Source organism: Mauremys reevesii, linkage group 3, assembly GCF_016161935.1.
Source record: "Mauremys reevesii isolate NIE-2019 linkage group 3, ASM1616193v1, whole genome shotgun sequence".
Taxonomy (NCBI): Eukaryota; Metazoa; Chordata; order Testudines; family Geoemydidae; genus Mauremys; species Mauremys reevesii.
The window spans coordinates 23,874,085-23,892,737 of record NC_052625.1 but is presented as its reverse complement, the minus strand read 5'-3'; the positions used below and the strand labels follow the sequence as shown (position 1 = coordinate 23,892,737).

At 40.1% G+C, this 18,653-nt stretch overlaps 1 protein-coding gene across 5 annotated transcripts in view; it reads right to left on the bottom strand.

Moving 5' to 3' along the window:
• Positions 1 to 18,653, bottom strand: part of FANCL (FA complementation group L) — an 82,029-nt gene that overhangs the window by 19,298 nt on the left and 44,078 nt on the right. For all 5 annotated transcript variants that reach the window (XM_039529827.1, XM_039529830.1, XM_039529831.1 and 2 more), the window contains exons 7-11: positions 18,231 to 18,299; positions 6,848 to 6,998; positions 5,807 to 5,890; positions 4,684 to 4,729; positions 4,517 to 4,598 (exon numbers count right to left, since the gene is read on the bottom strand). In XM_039529827.1, coding sequence (XP_039385761.1) covers positions 4,517 to 4,598; positions 4,684 to 4,729; positions 5,807 to 5,890; positions 6,848 to 6,998; positions 18,231 to 18,299 — 432 coding nt within the window. The remainder of the gene's footprint in view (positions 1 to 4,516; positions 4,599 to 4,683; positions 4,730 to 5,806; positions 5,891 to 6,847; positions 6,999 to 18,230; positions 18,300 to 18,653) is intronic.

The following is an 18,653-nucleotide window of genomic DNA, read 5'->3' as shown; positions in this document are numbered from 1 at the left end:
CAGGTTGGGATGGAGAGTGCGTCTCTCTTTCAGCGACAGAAGAAAAGAAGTGATTGGAAGAGTCATCGGTGGACACATTGCCAGCTGTGACAGGTAAGGGTACTATGTCTGTCTGGGCAAGGTGGGAGAAATCAGTATGTTTGCTCTCTTCACTTTCAAAAGGCCTTTCAATATTAGAGGGAATGGGGGAAAAGCATAAAGAAGGCCTTTGTCCCATGGAAGGAGGAGGGCATTTCCCATGGAATGTTGTCTGATCCCCAGTCTAGAGCTGTACTATGGACACTGCTTGTTCTGGTAAGTAGTGAATAGGTCTATTACCGGTATCCCCCATTGTCAGAATATGTTGTGGAGTACCATCGAATCTCTCCCCCATTCATGGTCATGCGGGAATTTGTGGATGAGACTGTCTGCTGTCATGTTGTGTATTCCTGGTAAGTATGCAGCTGATATTAAGATACTGTGGGAGATGCACCAGTTCCATAGTTTTAGTGCTTTTATGTACACAGAATGAGACCTGGTGCCTCCATGATGGTTTGCGTAATACATGCAGGCCATATTATCCGTCATGACCTTTTTGTGCAGGTCTTTGATCAGCAGGAGGAAGCAAAGTACACGTATTGATGTGGAGGCATCTCTCAGCTGGAGACCATTTGTCCTGTATTGTGCGACCATTGAGATCCGTGCAGTTAGGAGTAGAGATGGGGAAGACTGAACAAACAGGATTCCCATATAGACGTTTATTGGGTCCTTCCACCAATCAGAGGATCGCTTGACCCTGACGGGCACGAATACTAGTTTGCTTATGTTGTCTTTGTTTGGCCTCTAAACTGAACCAAAAGCATGCTCGGAGACATCTCAAGCACAGTCTGGAATGAGCAATAATCGATGCGCCCATCTCCATGTGGCCCAGGAGCTGGAGGCAATGTTTGGCCAAAATTTGGGGGCTGGATTGTACTGTCTCTATTAACAAAGAGAGATTGAGAAATCTGATGTGGGAAGAATGGAGTCGAGGTCAGCGCCTATGAATTCTAGTCTCTATACCGGTGTTAATGTCGATTTTTGTTTATCTATCTATAGGCCCAGATTCTGAAACAGGTCCAGCGTGGTCTGAGTGACTTGCTGGGACTCTGCAAAGGACCATACCCTGAGAAGGCAGTCGTCCAGGTGAGGATAAATCATGATGCCTTAAGAGCGTAAGTGGGCCACCACTATCAAAAGGACCTTGAAGAATACTCTGGGGGCCGATAGGGAGTACTCCGTATTGGTAGTGGTCTTGACTTAGCACGAACCTGAAGTAATGTCTGTGGCTCGATATGATCAAGATCTGAAAATAAGTATCTTCGAGGTTAAGGACCAAGAACCAGTCTCCTTTTTCTAATGATAATAAATGATAATAGATAACATGACCATCTTGAACTTTTGAGCCTTGATAAACTTTTTGAGCGCTCTGAGGTCCAGTATGGGTCTCCAGGAAGTAAAAAATTAGAAGCCTCTGCCCCTTATGTGTGGATACTTGCAATATGGCTGCTACACTGGAGGTGATACTTTATCTCCTGACATAGCAAGCTCTCATGAGAAGAGTCCCTGAAGAGAGATGGGGAGGGGTGTTTGGGAGGTGGAGAGGGAGAAGAAATGGGTGGAGTAGCCATCTCGGATGATCTCCAACACCCATTTGTTGGAGGTTATCCGTTCCCAGGTTCTGTGGAACGGGGCGAGATGATCTCCAAAGGGATGGGTGTTTTCCATCATGAAATGAGGTGAGTGTTCTACAGGCACCTTGATCAACCCGTCAAAACTATTTCTTCAAGGTGGAGGCCTGAGACGAAGTTTGCTGAGATCCCAACATCTTCCATCTGGAGAACCTGGGCTTCTTCCTCTGAGGTTCATACAATCTCTGTGTATATTGAGATGGATATTGTGACTATTGAGATGAGTATTGTGAGAAAGGCTTGAATGGTGGCTGAGGGCTGTACTTTCTTTTGTACCCAGGTGTATAGATCCCAAGGGATCGAAGAGTGACCCTCAAATCTTTTAACATATGGAGGGAGGATCTGCATTTTCAGCAAATAATTTTGTCCCCCCAAAAGAGGTAGTCTTCCACCGTCATTTGGACCTCCTTGAGGAAGTCAGAGAGATGAAGCCACAAGGCCTGTCTCATCACAACGCTGTCAAAATAGAATGTGCCGCCGTCAAATGCACACTGGAGTGACTTTTTGCCACCAACTGGCCCTCATTGGTCCTTGTGAGAATGGGGGAGCTGCTCAATAAAAGAACTAAATTTCACATAGTTCTGAGAGTCATATTTAGCCCACAAGGCTTGATAGTTCACCACTTTGAATAGAAGGGTGGCTTAGGAGTAGGCCTTACTGCCAAACAGGTCCAGTGCTCCCAGTCCCAGTTATAAGGGGTGGACTTAAAGTGGTGTTGGCAGCCTTTAGAGTTAACTGCGTCCACAATGATCGAATTGGGAGGCAGGTGGGAGAACAGGAATTCTGTGTCCTTTGCTGGCACATGATATTTCTTGTCCGCCCTCTTGCAAGTTGGTGGGATGGATGCAGAGGCCTGCCATATCACCTTGGCAGAATTCATTAGCTTCATTAATAGGGAGGAGACACTGTGGAGGAGCTGGAGGAATGTAGAATGTCCACCACCTAGTGGTGCAACTCAGACACTGCTTGTAATGGCTTCTGCCACCTTCTGTGCCAAGTCCTGGAACAGCTTACAGTCATCTTCCATAGATGGTGGAGGGGGCATCACAGTCTCATCTGGTGATAATGATGAGAAGTGGGCTGGAGGAGTAACTTCCTCTTGGACTTTGGCCTCTGGTTCCTCCCTAACCTGCTTGGGGAGTTCAGAGGCCCTTGAGGCAGCGGCTGAAGGAGGGTACTTCCTCAGCTGTTGGTATGCTATACTAGCAGTGATGGAGGCCTGTTGCCTTTTGGCCTGCCAGGGTCCCAGTATGGCCACTGTGATGGGAAGGGGCACAGTGGTTGGTACCATGGTTGCCCATACCAGGGATGTTGTGGGTCAGAAGGGTGGTATTCCCAGTGTCCTTAGTGAAACAGGGCTCTGTATGGTTGGTGAGAGGGTGTTGGGAAGCTAGGTCCTCTTGCTCACTTTTTGATTCAGACAATGAAAAGGGCGGTGTGTGGCCGGAGGTCATCTGTGAGTCCAGGACTCTGGGTGAACTCAGTATTGTGGCAGTACAGAGGTTGATGACTGTACTGACGGAGCCTTCCCTTCTATGTTTCTCATGCCCCTATGGTACCGATGCTTCTTTGCCTGCACCCATTGAGTCTCTAGGCATTCAAAGTTGCCCTGTCAGTTCAGTACCACGCATGCTGTGGGTACCAGATTTAGACAGGTTTGGTGCCATCGGTACTGATACTGACCGAGACAGGGATCATTTCTGGCTCGATCGATACTCGCTATGGGGACTCTCTGACCTTTTCTAAGAGGCCTTACATGAGTGGCTCACAGGCCTCTCTCTGAGCTCACCCCCCTTCGAAGCAGAGGGTTGCAGTGAGGGTTCCCACCAAGACTCCAGAGGTTAAAGGACTAACTCCATGAGTAGGAGTTTGAGCCTCAGTTCTCTGTCCTTCCTGGATCTGGGATTCAGTTGCTGCACACTTCTGTGGAATGTGTTTCTCTCCCAAGACAACAAACACACTGTGAGTGTCCATTGTTAACTGGGATCTATCCCTTGTAACTGAGGCACTTTTTGAAGCCCAGAGAACAAGGCTTGTCCAGCCCGCCCCTCCCCCCCCCCCCCCGACTAGGGGTCAACAGAAGACAAAGTCCTTTTCTTTTCTTCTAGGCAATGGCCAAAATAAAATGTAATGAAGCAAAGAAAGAAAAAGGGCTTCAAAATAAGTTAAAATTAGCAATTCTAAGAGAGAGAACAATCCATGAACGGACAGCTCTAGTTCTGTCTTTAGCCAAGGACGACTGAGAAGGAACTGAGGAGGCATGCTGGCTAGCCTTGTGGCAGGTGGGGAGCAGCACATGCGCAAGTGAAACTGATTATTACCAAAGTTCCCTGATCAGCAGCACAGGGACACAAGCACACCAACAGAGAAGCACCCACAGGGACACTACTGGAAGATGCAGCACCATTATTTGCATGGCCTCTTGTCCCCTTCTAAGCAGATCTACCTACATAATTAGAGTTCTAAATTATCAATATCCATAACAGAATGTTTGGATTTTCCACCTTATTAGTACTATGGAACTTCCTCTTCCCCTTTTAATGTTGATGCCTGTAATTAATCACCTTAATGCTGTGGAGACCATAGGAAAGTGTGCACTTATAACTATTTGTTAATAAGCTAACAATTGTTGCTTGATGTTCAGAAGCCTTTTTTTTTTTTTTTTTTTTTTTTTACAAATTATTAGTCCAATTACATCCTTTCTGACTCTTATTTTTGCTGGCAGTTATAATGTGACAATTTCATTTTCATCAGTCTGTAGTATTCAGAAACAAAGACTGAGCATCAACAAAAAAAGCAATACTTACAGTCTTTTCCAGCACAGCACGAGAAGGAAAATCAATTTCTAAAACTTCTTTCAAATTTTGTAGTAGGGTGGTATCTGGATCCCTGCAAGTAGAAGAAAATAGACTTCAACACACGGAACTGCAAAATGCAGATTTTAAATGAAAATTGTATTAGTGAAAACACTTACCACAAGTGCATGTTGTTGTTCAGCTTAGTTCTCAGAGGATTTACCACTACAAAGTTATACATAGATATTTATATTACTCACAGGAAGAGACTTCCCCCCACATTCCAGCACTTACAACTAGAGATTTTTTTAAAGGTATTTAGACACCTAAATATGCATATAGGTGCCTATGCATTTGAAATTCCACTAGGCATCTTAAGACATTTACAAATCTGGCCCCCAGTTATCATATTTGAAAAGCCATATAGAATGATAATTTCACTAAGTTTTGGGACATTGTACACCAAAGGTATGATGTCCCCTCAAGACATGGCAAGGAGCTACAGAAAATAGAGGGAAAGACATTACGAAATTTGCAGTGGATAATTTATGACAAACAAAAAAACCAGGCAAAATAATCATAGATGTGGTCAGATAATTATCTTTAGGAATAATTTTCTACAGGACACAGGGCATCTACTGAATTGCGATTCTGCTGGAAAAGGACTAAACAAAATAGTGTAGAGTTCCATCTTTCTCTCAGTAACTTACAGAAAAAATTTGCCCAATCAACACTTGAAAGAATTAGGTGTTTTATGTTTTTGTTATCCCTGCAAACTCAGCCTGGCATCTGACAGTCAAGCTGTTTTTTTTCCCCAGCTTGTGTATCATCTCCATATATAATGTGGGAAAAATCAGGACAGGATGTGACCCTGTACCTAGAATGTAGTAGTTAATTCTATTGACTGTGTAGTAGCTAAAACTCAATCTAGCTACTCTCCTACAGCTGCATGATATCTACAGTGCCTACAGGAGTAAAATAAGTTGTCAATAGTTAGTCATTTTTCTCATAACTGTATTTTTAAAGTATTCTTCCATTTATGGTATCTTAATTTGCCAGACTTTAACACATTAACAGCGCGCAATAGCATGCTGTGAATTCACTCTTGTATTGTTTTGTGTAAGTCTATGCAAGAGATACTGCATTTTATACTTTGCTCAAATAGAAGGTGGAGCCTGAAACCACTAAATAAAGTTTACCTTAAAAGCTTATAAGCAGTTACTGTTGCAAGTCACCACAGACCTAGCTTCTAAGACTGAGAAATGAGTTTGTATATGAAATTCTGTATATGAAACACCTTACCATGGTCTGCTCCAAGAAAGTAACACTCAGGAAGCATAGTTGGATGCCTGGGATCTACCTCTAAGTTTATGGAAACATTGTTTCCTGAAATGAGAGAGAATGCATGTAAATGAATGGTGTAAAGCTTTCCTTTATAATCGCAAATATAGAAAGTACTTATGTTTTTAAAATGAGTTGTTTTGAGCACACCTGTAGTTTTATGAACATTGTTACAGCTTTTAGATGGGTAAAGTAAGCTATTTGGCTTAGAATTCTGAACTGATGGTGTTCATGACTAGAAATTTCAGTTCAGTATGAACAAGTTTTATCTAGGCAGTGAGTTAAAGTCCTCTGATAAACTGCAAGTGGGGAGGGTGCCAGAGTCCCAGCTCCAGCCAGAGCCCAAACATTTACACTGCAGTTTTATAGCCCTGAAGCCCAAGTCAGTTGACACAGGACAGCTGCAGATGTTTTATTGCAGCATAGACGTACCCTCAGGAATCAAGAAAAGGCAGGGGAAAGGGCCCAACTGGACTGCATTTCCAGTTCTTTCATCCTTCCAAAAACAGTTTCATACTAAAAAAATATTTACAGTATAACTTAAAATGTATTACAAAAGTTAGTTTTCTGACAGGGGTTTCTCATTACAATTAGTAGTGAATAATTTTTGAAAATTAAACTTGTTTTTCTTCTATTCTATAATAGATATCCATTTCATACACAATCTATTTAAAAATCCTATACTGAAATACTTCTGATATAGGATTATCACAAATGTGTCCTCAGTTTTGAATTAATTAATGCTTGTGTTTGTAATTTATAAATATTTATATCAGAACTTTAAATGTAAAACTAAAAATACAAAATTATACTTTCTCTCAAATTCAATATTCTGCCTCAGGTTAGTTTTGTACAATAACGAACAAGTAATAGTTTGTGGGTTGTTTTTTTTTAAAGTGTAACCTTTATTTTCCTATTCCTTGTTCTTTATTAAGTAAAGCAAAACAATCAACTTCACTTCTGTTTAAAAAAAATATTTTATTCCTTCTTCTGTTTTCCTACCTACTGCAATTCTTCTCATTGTGGCACTCCGTGTGGGGTTTTCTGGCTCAAGTACCCAAGTCTTCTCATCAATTTCATCCATAGCATTCCAGAATTCTTTCAGTGATTCTAATGCTGCCAAGAACTGGCTATAAATGTCTACTAAGGAGCTCTAAGAAACGAGAAAATTTTAAAAAGTTACATGGCACTCTACCAATAGCAATATAGAATGATTAAAAAAAAAAAATAACTACAGCATTTCAAAGTTTTTTTAAATCTAGCACACATCCCGCTGTAAAATATACTGCAGTGTGCTAGGGTCAACATTTTTCCTGTTAGGACTCAAACCACTTCTTTTGATTTGTTAATGGACCACACAAATATTAACTACAAATAACTGTAATGTTCTCAAAAAGTACAGCTAAATTTTCTAACACATTTTTGTTATATTCTGATGTATCTAAAGTACAGTATTCTTGAAGTTGGTAGCCACTCTCAAACCTAAATAATTTCAGAAATCAATGTTACGACCTGGAAGTATTTTTATTACATATTCATAACAACTGCATTCTAAGTAAGCAGTGAGTAAAATTCAGCATAATCTGCTGTTAGTTTATGAGTTTGCCTTCTTGACTCCTATGCAGCAATTCCCACTCCAAACTAAACTTTTCAAAAGATTTTATTCACAGTCAAATAGTAGTCAGAGTCTTTTGTAGATGGATTTAATATAAAAGGCATCCTCTGCATCTCAAAAACAATTGTGTGGCCAGAAAATTGCTTATTTTAATTCCAGAATGTGATTTCTAGAAGGAATTATTTACTTTTTAAAAAGTCTGACCTGCTAGTATGGTTTCAGGACTCAATTCTCCACTGTTCGTGTCTGTGAGAAAGGGAGTGATGCTTAGTTATCTAGTCCTGAGTAAATTAAAGTTGCAGAAGAGGTATAGCAGATTCAATTTCCACTGCTTAACAGACTAGAGAATTCAGCCCTCAACCCCTTCAATGAGAATGTAAATGTTTAAATATTTAATTTCAAGAGATTGGTAAATTAAATGTACAGATCTGAGTTTGTAATTCCACTTGATTTTAAGAGAATTACACCCTTAAACTCTATTATACAACTGCATTTCGAACATAGCATATGCATTTTAAACACACTTTTTTTTATATTTCATTGTTTCAGTCAAATAGATATTGCTATAGTAGTTTGGTCCTAGACAACTTTATAAAAATAAATTTGGCTCTGAAAAGAACTATTTCTTCATAAGGATTTTATAATGTTGATCAACAGTCCATTAGGGAAAAAAACCTTTGTAGATTATTTAGCAGATTTTAATTAAATAGTTTAAAAGAATGGCTCTTCTACTTCCAGTCTGGGTATGATTTCAGACACAAAATGCAGAATTTTTTTTTTAAAACATCTCGAAGTGCAATCATTCTAATGAAAGTATTTATCTTGCAAAATTATATACAACGCATACTAGATAAATGCAAAAGCTGGTCTTTGTATCTCCACTTTGGCTGACCCACTAAGATGACAGGGATGTAATACAAAGAGGGAAGATGAGAAAGAGGGGGAAAGAGAGGCAAGTCAGAGAGCAAAAGGTTACAAAAGTCCATATGAGAGAATCAAGGCATGGATAAAAATTTTGGAGTAGCGATCAAGAGTAAGAGATGTACTTTGTCTTTATTAAAAGAGCAAGCAAAGAAACACAGATGGTGACTGGATATGGAAAAAGGGGGTGGGGGGAAGAGTCAAAGATGATAATGAGCGTGCAAGCCTAGGAGACAGGAAAAATAGCAAAAGTTGCCAAGGAAATTAGAGAGAGACTATTGGAAATTAATCAGGTGGAAAGATATAGGGTATGTCTACACAGCAAAGAAAAACCTGTGGTTGGCCCGTGCCAGCAGACTTGGGCTCATGGACCTTGGGCTGTGAGCTACACATTGCTGTGTAGACTTCCAAGCTCGGGCTTGAGTCCAGGCTCTACGAACCTGCAGGGTGGGGTGATCCCAGAGCCCAGACTCCAGCCAAAGTCGGAAGTCTACACAGCAATGAAACAGCCCGAGCCCCGTGAGCCCGAGTCAGCTGGCACAGGCCAGCCACAAGTTTTCTTTGCTGTGTAGCGATACCCATAGAGCTCAATTTTAGAGACTTGCTTCTCTGGGATACCCTGCTGCCATCTCAAATTTAGAGAGGCAGTGGCACTTTTGAGACTGAAGAGAGGGGAATAGTTTGGAGGTAGATTTGGGAATCATCTGGATGGGGTGATTATCGAAACAATAGAAGTGGATTGGGGAAACAAGAGAAGGAAGAGGAGTAAATGGAGAAAAGAACAGTGAGGCTAAAGGTGTCCCTAGATGGAAGAAGAGGAGTCATTATGTGTTCTGGAAGACAATAATATGTTAAAAAAGGCCACATGATTTTAAATCTTTCATATCATTTTGGCCTGGAAGTTCTTGGGTTCTCACAGAAAAAAATCAAATTAACAAATAAATAGTGATAACTCTATATAAAAAGTATTCTTTTTAGGAATATATTATATAGAAAATCTGTTTATTGTAACTTTTATCTACCTTTTTTTTCTCTGTGTCAACTGGACAAAATGAAGCAAAATGATAGGGGTTGCTGAATTTTTTCTTGGAGCATGATCTTTTATTGTTTTTTGTATCTGAGAAAATATTGTAAAAAGAAAAGGTATAGGTTGGAAATAAAAAGTTTGAGTTTTTCCGCTGTTATTAAATTATATTAAAGTAGGAAAGCACTTAAGCAGAAAAGTGTGAATACTGCCAATCTCAAAATGTAACGCTTATTATCTTTAAAAGCATTTTGTTACTTTTATAATACCTGAAGTGATATAATAATGTCAGTCACTTAACCAGATCTTAGAGTATAATATCTTCATCTTAAGTACTATTATTTCTAGTATTTTAATAATTTTCATACAGTCCTGGAATGTGATCTTTTGTGCCCTGATGACACTTAAATTAATAGCATAATTTTCTGGTACTTGCAACAGTTGCTTTCCATTTTTTTTTTTTTTTTACATTTTCCTACATCATACACAGATAAATCCTCTAATAATCATTGCTATCTTTATCTTTGGGGAATTCAAACGATTTCAATAGAAAAAAGAAACATCAAGAGACTACAACCCACAGATAAATTTTAAAATCCAATTAATTTTAATACTAATTGTAATTTTTCAATGATGTTCCTTAAAATTCCTCCCCTTTGGTTTTTTTTTTAATGCTCTGTTCATTTGATCTTATTTGCATGCTTCATTGATGTTGCCAACTGTCTTTTTCTGTATGCCTATCTACATCTATTTAAATCCATCATACTACTTTATCATGCAACCATGAAAAACGTATCATTCCTTTATACTTCATTAACCAGTTAATTTTTGACCACTGCTGACCACTGTTCTTTTAAAACAGTGCTATTGATACTGTTTTGGGCTGTGCCAACAAGGTACTTGCTCATGTGGTCAAATAAAAGACGGTTACCTTCCATAACTACTGTTCTTCGAGATGTGTTGTTCATGTCCATTCCATTGTTGGTGTGTGTGCTTGTCAAATGCAGAAGTTTTTCCCTCAGTGGTATCCATAGGGGACTGGCTCTGGCGCCCTCTGGAGTGGCGCACGTATGCACCAGTATAAGGGGCGCTGTCGGCTCCCCACTCCCTCTGTTCCTTCTTGCCGGATCTCCAACAGAAGGGAAGGAGGGCGGGTCATGGAATGGACATGAGCAACACATCTCGAAGAACAGTTATGGAAGGTAACCGACTTTTCTTCTTTGAGTGCTTGCTCATGTCCATTACATAGTAGGTGACTCCCAAGCAGTACCACTGGAGACAAGTAGGAGTTCATGGAAGTGTTGATAGCAACACAACTCTGCCAAAGCCAGCGTCATCTCTGGCCTACTGACTGATGGCATAATGAGACGTGAACATGTGCACTGAGGACCATGTTGCAGCCCGGCATATGTCCTGGACAGGGACTTGCGGCAGGAAAGCAGCCCTTCTCAAATGAGCCTTCACTATCGGAGGAGGCACAGTCTGCGAGATCTCGTTACAGATGCACATGGTGATCCAGATAGAAATCCTCTGTGAGGACACCAGGAGACCCTTCATCCTGTCAGCTATCACAATAAGGAGCTTAGTCGATCTGCGGAAGGGCTTGGTGCGCTTTAAGTAGAAAGCCACTGCAATGCCTGACATCTAGAGTATGCAGACACCTCTCCTCGCTGGTCGAGTGAGGCTTTGGACAGAATACCAGAAGAAAAATATCCTGGTTGACGTGGAAGTGAGATACCACATTTGGCAGAAAGGTAGGGTGGAGCTGTAACTGAACCTTGTCCTCATAGAACATGGTGTACAGGGTTCTGAAGTAAGAGCTCTAATCTCGGACATTCATCTCATTGAGGTAACAGCTACAAGGAATGCGACCTTCCACAACATGTGGGAAAGGTAACAAGAAGCCAAATGCTCAAAGGGCAGGCCCGTGAGCTGGAGAGGACCAGGTTGAGGTCCCATTGGGGGACTGGGTCCCCGACCACCTGAAAGAGTCTTTCAAGGCCTTTCAGGCACCTAATAGTCATGTCATGAGAGAATATTGATCTACCCTGGAGATGAAGGTGAAAGGCTGATTTAGCCGCCAGGTAAACCTTGATCGAAGAGAAGGCAAGGCCCTGGTGCTTTAAGTGAAGCAGGTAATCCAGAATAGACTGCAGAGACGACCGGTTTGCGGAGATACCCTGCTCCATTGTCCAGCAGGAGAAATGCTTCCACTTTGCCAGGTAAGTTGCTCTGGTGGAGGGCTTCCTGCTCTCCAAGAGACCCTGCTATATCTGACTAGAGCAGGCTTGCTCCTCTGGATTCAACCATGCAGCATCCAAGCTGTAAGGTGGAGTGAGGTTTGGTTTGTGAGCAGCAGCTGACCATGATCCTGCGAGAGCAGCCCATGTCCATGAGCATGCCAAACCAATGCTAGCGAGGCCATGCTGGGGCAAGTCAATGCCCCATGCCTTGTTCCTCTTGATTTTTAAGAGGACTTTGCTGATGAGTAGGATTGGCAGGAAGGCATACATCAGGTCTCCTGGCCGAGGCCTTGCAGGGAGCAGAACTGATGACACTTTCTATTATGTCTGGTGGTGAACAGGTCCACTCGGGGAGTTCTCCACTTCTGGAAGAGCATCCTGATAACCTCTGAGTGGAGGGACCACTCATGGTGAGAGAAGGACCTACTGAGGCGATCCGCTAGCGTGTTCTGGATGCCAGGAGGTGCAAGGCTTCCAGATGGATCACGTCAGATGCAGAAGTCCCACAAGCAAAGGGTTTCCTGGCACAGAGCTGACGAACGAGCCTCCCCTCCCCACCCCCCGACCTGTTGACACAGAACACGGAGGCCATGTTGTCTGTCAATACCTGCACTACCCAATGGGGTAAGTGGGGAAAGAACACCACACAAGCTAGACAGAGGGGTCTGAGCTCCTTGACATTTAAATTGTGAGCTCCTCTCTTGACCATAGCCCCTGCGTTCGCAGTGTACCGAGATGTGCTCCTCCTTCAGGGTCAGATGCATCTGATATCAGGGAGACCTGATGGTGAACGGGTTGGCAGTGATGCTGGCAATCAGATCTGACATTGCCCTGAACCTGACCTCTGGCAGGAAGGCTCTGGCTCAGGTAGTCGAATACCGCTCTAATAAACTCTATCCTTTCAACAGGAACCAGTGTTGATTTTTGTTCTTTTATCAACAGGCTCAGAGCTTGACAGGTCACTTACAATGTCTCGCTACACTGGACCTGGACCAGCCCTTTATGAGCCAGTTGTAGAGGTATGGGTAACACACAATCATACAACAAAACTCTCTACGTAGCAGTTAGGTGATCCACTATACAAAGATTTGGGAGTTTGAGGACATCCTCAACATCATCAAAAGATGGAGCAGATACCAGAGACAAATGCAACTGCCTGTCCTGTGCAGTTGGTACTGGAAAGTAAGGAGGCACTAGAGAAAGATATGGTCTCGATGACCCAGTAGCTGCTGGGTCATCTGCATGGTGCCCATTAACAAGGGGGATTCCAGTTTATCTGACACAATCAAGTCTCTAGAACATCTAAATTCTTGCAGCAGGTGTAAATGAGCCAAATGTGTAAATACCGAGGGAATGGTCTACTTCAGTGGTCCTATCTAGAAAATGGGGCAGGTCAAAAGGCATTGGTAGTTGAGACACAGGTCTGTTAGATGACTCCGTTACTGAGGATGTGGATAGCCTCTGTTCTTGCAGATGTCTGGCTACTCACATACCAGCACCAAGGAGTCTGAAGATGGCAAAGGCTTCCATTAAATAATGTGTTTGGAGTCTCTGCTAAGTCTGTCATGCTTCAACAGTATTCGGGTTGGTTTCAGTACTGAGATATAAATGGTACCCATGGTGTTTTGAGGAACTTCAAAGAGCTCCTGGTACAGAAGCAGCTTGGAGCCTCCACAGAACTCTCTGTGGGACTTAAGGTGACCAGGCTCTTTATTTTTTATTTTTTTTGGATGAAGGCTCTCTACTACAACTAGAAATTTTCTTAGGAGGCTTGTTAATACCATGTATACTTTTCTCTGATGAGGATCTCTGGAGACCAAGAAGCAGAGGTCAAACAGGAAACAAAGAATGCTTGGAGACTGATGGTGGGAGAAGGGCCTGAGCTGAGGTTGGTCACAGAGCCTGCTGCATCATCAGAAGCCTAAACTTGATTTCTCTGTTCTTTCTCTATATAGTTTTTAAAAAGGCACAGATTGTGGGGTAACACCCCAGTTTGCTGGGTATTAACCGTTCATGTAGACAAGCCAGAGTATGTGTTAAAGAACTTCCTAGCAGTCTAAATTATATGAATGGTTCAAAACACAAGGAAAGAAGAACTACATAGGTGATATGATGAGGTAAAATAGGAATAGGGAAATCCAGGGTGACTTGCTTGGGCAGAACCTTATATTTGGGATAAAACATCTAAACACCACTGGCACTATCCTAACTCCAATGAAGTCAATGGAAAAACTCACATTGATTTCAGTGGGGCCAGGTTTTCATCCTATGAGTTCGGAGGCACCTGAAAAGCATAACTGCTTGTATCTTACACATTCAAACAGTAGTGCTAAAGTATTAAGCATTAGTCTACCTACATTCTCTGTTCCTTTACTACCTCTAGAATATTAATAGTATTAGTAGATCTGCAGAAATGCATGGCTGATCTTCCTTTCACAATGTTTCACTTAGATAAGTGGGTGGCTGCATCCACAGCCTGGTCTCTTCTCTAAGGGAATTACTGAATTCTATCTCAAACATCTCATCCCCAAAATCTCATAATTTACAAGTGTAGGCTAAACTGCATTAGTTAGGTTTTAAAAAGTAATGAGTTATTGCTTGGATAAAATCAAACCCCTTCAAAGGTTTCTAAGATTGTGACATTGAGGGACAAATCCAAGGGATTAATTAGTCTATTCACACTGTCAGAATAGATTACAATATTCACTCCTGGTATGATCAGATGAGTACTCCAGTACCAGATCCCACCAGGCCATTTGTCTAGGGCTGAGGCATGCTTGAGTAACTTCACCATCTCTGAAATATGTAGAGCTGCCACATAAAGCTCTATCGAAACCTGTACTTACTTCTCACCTCTCTTTCAACACAAGAGCCCAGTCAGATACTTGTTTTGAGAGCAGTTCTTTCGTATTAAAATATTCTACTCTCCACCAGAAAGCCAAGTCTCCCAAGAGTGAAATTCCACAAAAACAGTTCTGAGTTAAAAAAAGAATGTTACATTAACTCTGAAGGGATCCTTCTTCTTTAGGATCCACATTTGGTATTTCAAATGGCAGAATGAAATCAAAATGTTTGGGGACACAACTACTAATGTATGCTTGCACCAAACATTCACTGCTTTCTAGATGGCTCCAAGAGTTGCAGTACCCAGGTGCAAGTCTCAATTGTGAAACTAGAAGGTAGTATACTCAACACTCCACCAAAAGATTAATATCAAGAATATGTTTCAGATGAATACCAGAGAAAACACAATATCTGTGGAACAGTCTTCCCAGTGTTGTAGGTAGGACAAAACACGAGAAAATTTAATGAACAATTCTGGACTGGTAATAGAAGGGAATAGATGACCTTTTTAATCTGTAATTTGTTATTCCATGTTATTTACTGAAGATTAATACTTCCCTCCTGCTCTCACACACACATCCACCAAAACTAAATCTAAAACTGAGTGAACATGCTAATATTTTTAGAAAAATGTTGTCAACCATTCCATTTTGTATTGTGTTAGAGGGTCACTACCTCATGGATATGTAGAAAGTTGAGTACTGTAAAGTTCCTATACTAGAAATACCACAATTATGATCAATATTATTTTACTATGGGAACTATTTCTTCAAAATTCTAAAGAATAATGCCATCCACACCAATATCCCTTCCCAGATCTTGTATTATGTTTCATTGTTAGCTGCATGACCTCATTAGTCATTAATTTCTGTTTTCATGACCTTCATGAATGAATCCAGATGGGCAGTAGTCAATATAGGCATAGTAATCTAATGTGAGGGCACAAGAATCCAGATACCTAATGACTGTAGAACCATTCTTATAGTGTATGCTAAAATGTGCAGACAGTAAATTTATCTGGTTAATTAGAAAAAGTATATAACTGAAATAAATAGATGTTCTTGCACTTGTCATTGAGAAGCACTTTGCATTTATTTGGCACATATAACGGTAGTAGCAGCAGCAGCTTGCCCTTGGTGCTGATTTCTGACTACTCTAAAATGTCTCCTCTGAGCTAGAATACACTGGCTGTTGCTGATCATGCTGTGAGACACCTGCACTGGCTACTAGGCTTGTCATGACGCACAAAACCCTACCATCTTCAGCTTGACATTGTGCAAGTTATAATTATTCATCCAAATGAATATGTCAAAGCAGCAGCAGCAGACCTCTCATCAGAGAGAAAGAAAAATACATCAAAACATTATCAACCCAGCAGGAAGACAGGGACCATAAGGAAAATTACCCATTTTTAATATGGATGCCATAAAGCCATGTCTATTATTATTCAAAAAAGGAAAATAAAGATCTTCCAAGTTTCAAGTCCACAAGCACTAAAACAGAACTTGAAACAGGCAAAAGCAGGCAGGAAAAAAAAATTACCTGAAATCTATTTATATTCCCTTTAACAGGAGTTTGTATTTGTATTATAACAGTGACATTTCCACTGCTTCAGTTAAGGGTCTTGTCAGTGTTTCCATTAAAGGTGACCTACACATGTTAAAATTAAAAACCTATCAGGATTAGAACTGCATGTTGAATACCCAAAATATCTAGAACAGGGAAAGAGTCACATTCTGTATGTCTTCCTTTTTAGTCTTCTTAGGTACCAAAATATTCAATCATACCAGGAATTGCTGGATACTGCTCCAGGCAATATCCCAACAAGTCCTATGCTAAATTAACAACTTTCTCGAGCCTGAATTAGGCCTACAAGGGTTAATTCCATACATCCTGAAAAAAATGTGTGATTTTCTGTTTTTCTGAGAAGTGTTATATCCTGTTTCCAACCCCCAAACACATTTTTGCAAAAAATTGCCACTCTGATCGATATAAGCAGACTCCATTCTCCAGCAGGGCTCTACGATTGATGCGACTGTACCAGCATACTGCACAGTGTGTTGGGAGCTTCATTCAGAATTAGAGCAGACTATCTGCAGTTGGAATGAATTGTCACTGGTTGCAAAGACACAAAAAGGATAAGTCTCTAGATAATTACATTGTGAATAGTCTCTCTTATCCCAGTTGTTTGGAATATTCACTACCTAATTCTAATCTCAATAAATTTTTCCTCTTTAAGATTTTTGTAGGTCACATTGACAATGCCAGACTTTCACCTGCTTGCAACATGAATGGAAAAATTATCAATTTTAACTTGTCAAACAAGGTTGATTCTTCGGAGGTTTGTTTAAAACCACTTAAAAAAAAAAAGGTACTCCAGATGGTAGTTCTTAAGGTTATCAGTAGCAAACTATCAGAGCTGAAATTTAATGAGGATATCTGTGATGCTTTTAACTTAAGTCAGCTTGTATTTTTCAGTCTGTCAATCAAAAAAAAATCAACTCAAATATTTTCAAAAGTTAAACAAACATGAATTTACACAGCCTATAAGTGGCTTAAAAAAGGTATTGAAAGTGATATATGCGTACACAATATAAAAGTCAGTATTTATAACAAGAGCAATAAAGCCACTAGAATTTACAGAATAAACAATACGCATGTAAGTTGTTCCAAAACATGTATGGAATCAACCAAAGCTCTGAAAGTGAAAATGAAACTCTGAAATGTCAAAATATATTGATTATTTCCTATATATAATCTTGCCCAGATCTGCAGTTGTTCCTTCATCAAATTTCCAATGCAATAAGTGTGTCATCCTGAAAGTGACAAGACTCAGAGTTTTGCCACTCAGAAGTTATGCAGCCATCTCGAACTGATACAATCTTTATGCCACACCACAAGAAATTAATGTTTTACATACACTTGCACCCTTTTTATTAATAGGTGGAAACCCTAACAATCTGACAAGGACAAGATTTTTTAAATATGTAATATTTACAAAAAACAATGTTTAGTTTTATTTAATTCAGGAACAAACAAATATTTTCTACGGTGTATTTCAGTTAATTTGTCTGTAAATCCGTTACCAAAAACACTGAAGGGAGAGATGCAAGAAATAATGCATGAGAGACATCAGGCCTTCCACAAAAAAGGAAAACAATGGCATTTGGTTCTTAATTAGAACAAATCATTAAACTTACGATACTGTATAACACTCAAGTGCTCTTATTAAGCTACACACATTATAAAGGATTGCTGTTTGTTGTTATTCAGTGTTTTAGAAAATATTCATCAAGGTTTAGAGGGAGCTTTTTCCCTTGTTATCAGTAATTACTCTCTCATGTATATATTTCCCAGTATCATTCATAAATATTTGGAGTCTCAGCAGTCCAGTGTGTAAGAGATGGGGTAGGGACTTAGCGCTGATACAGTAGTTCTAAAAGGTTGAGGAAACATTTTAAAAATTGAAAAAATGATGAAAGCAAATTAATTTAAAACTGTAAATGTTGGAGAATTAAATATGAATACACTAAATATAGCATTTTCCCAAGCTTGTGTGAAGGAAAAAATACCAAAGAAAACAAATGGGAAGAGGTTTCAAAACAGTCAGACTGTTTTTCTTTTTAAATATACCATTACCACACACCTGTCATATCAGAAGCACAGTGTAAATATATCTTCAAGCTAGTAAATAAATATAATCTTAGTTATTAGAAAAGGACACAGTATGGATTTTACCTGTGGAATCCAAGAGATAGCAAATTCAACAGGGAAGTCTACACAGCAATCTGGTGGTTCTGCAGGATACTGTGGAAAAAAAATACTTTAATCATTTTTTGCTCTTTTATGTTATTTGCCAGTCAAGCTGATGCATTGTTGGGGAAAACTTGATATCAGATGAGAGAATTTGATAATGAAATTTGAGAGCCTCAAATACCTTGAATACCAATGAAAATATGTAAACTATTTCCCCAGACAGTAATAAAATGTTAGCAGCTATCATTTAAACAAGAAACCTTCATTTACAGAAAATTTCAGTATAGCAGATTTTATTGAAGCCAGAGAGCTATCAGTCTGTAAAGTGTACAATGTTTTCAAACATACATATTTTTTTTAAAAAGACAAATGGGGAGAATTCAAGACGGAGAAAGGATGTTTCTT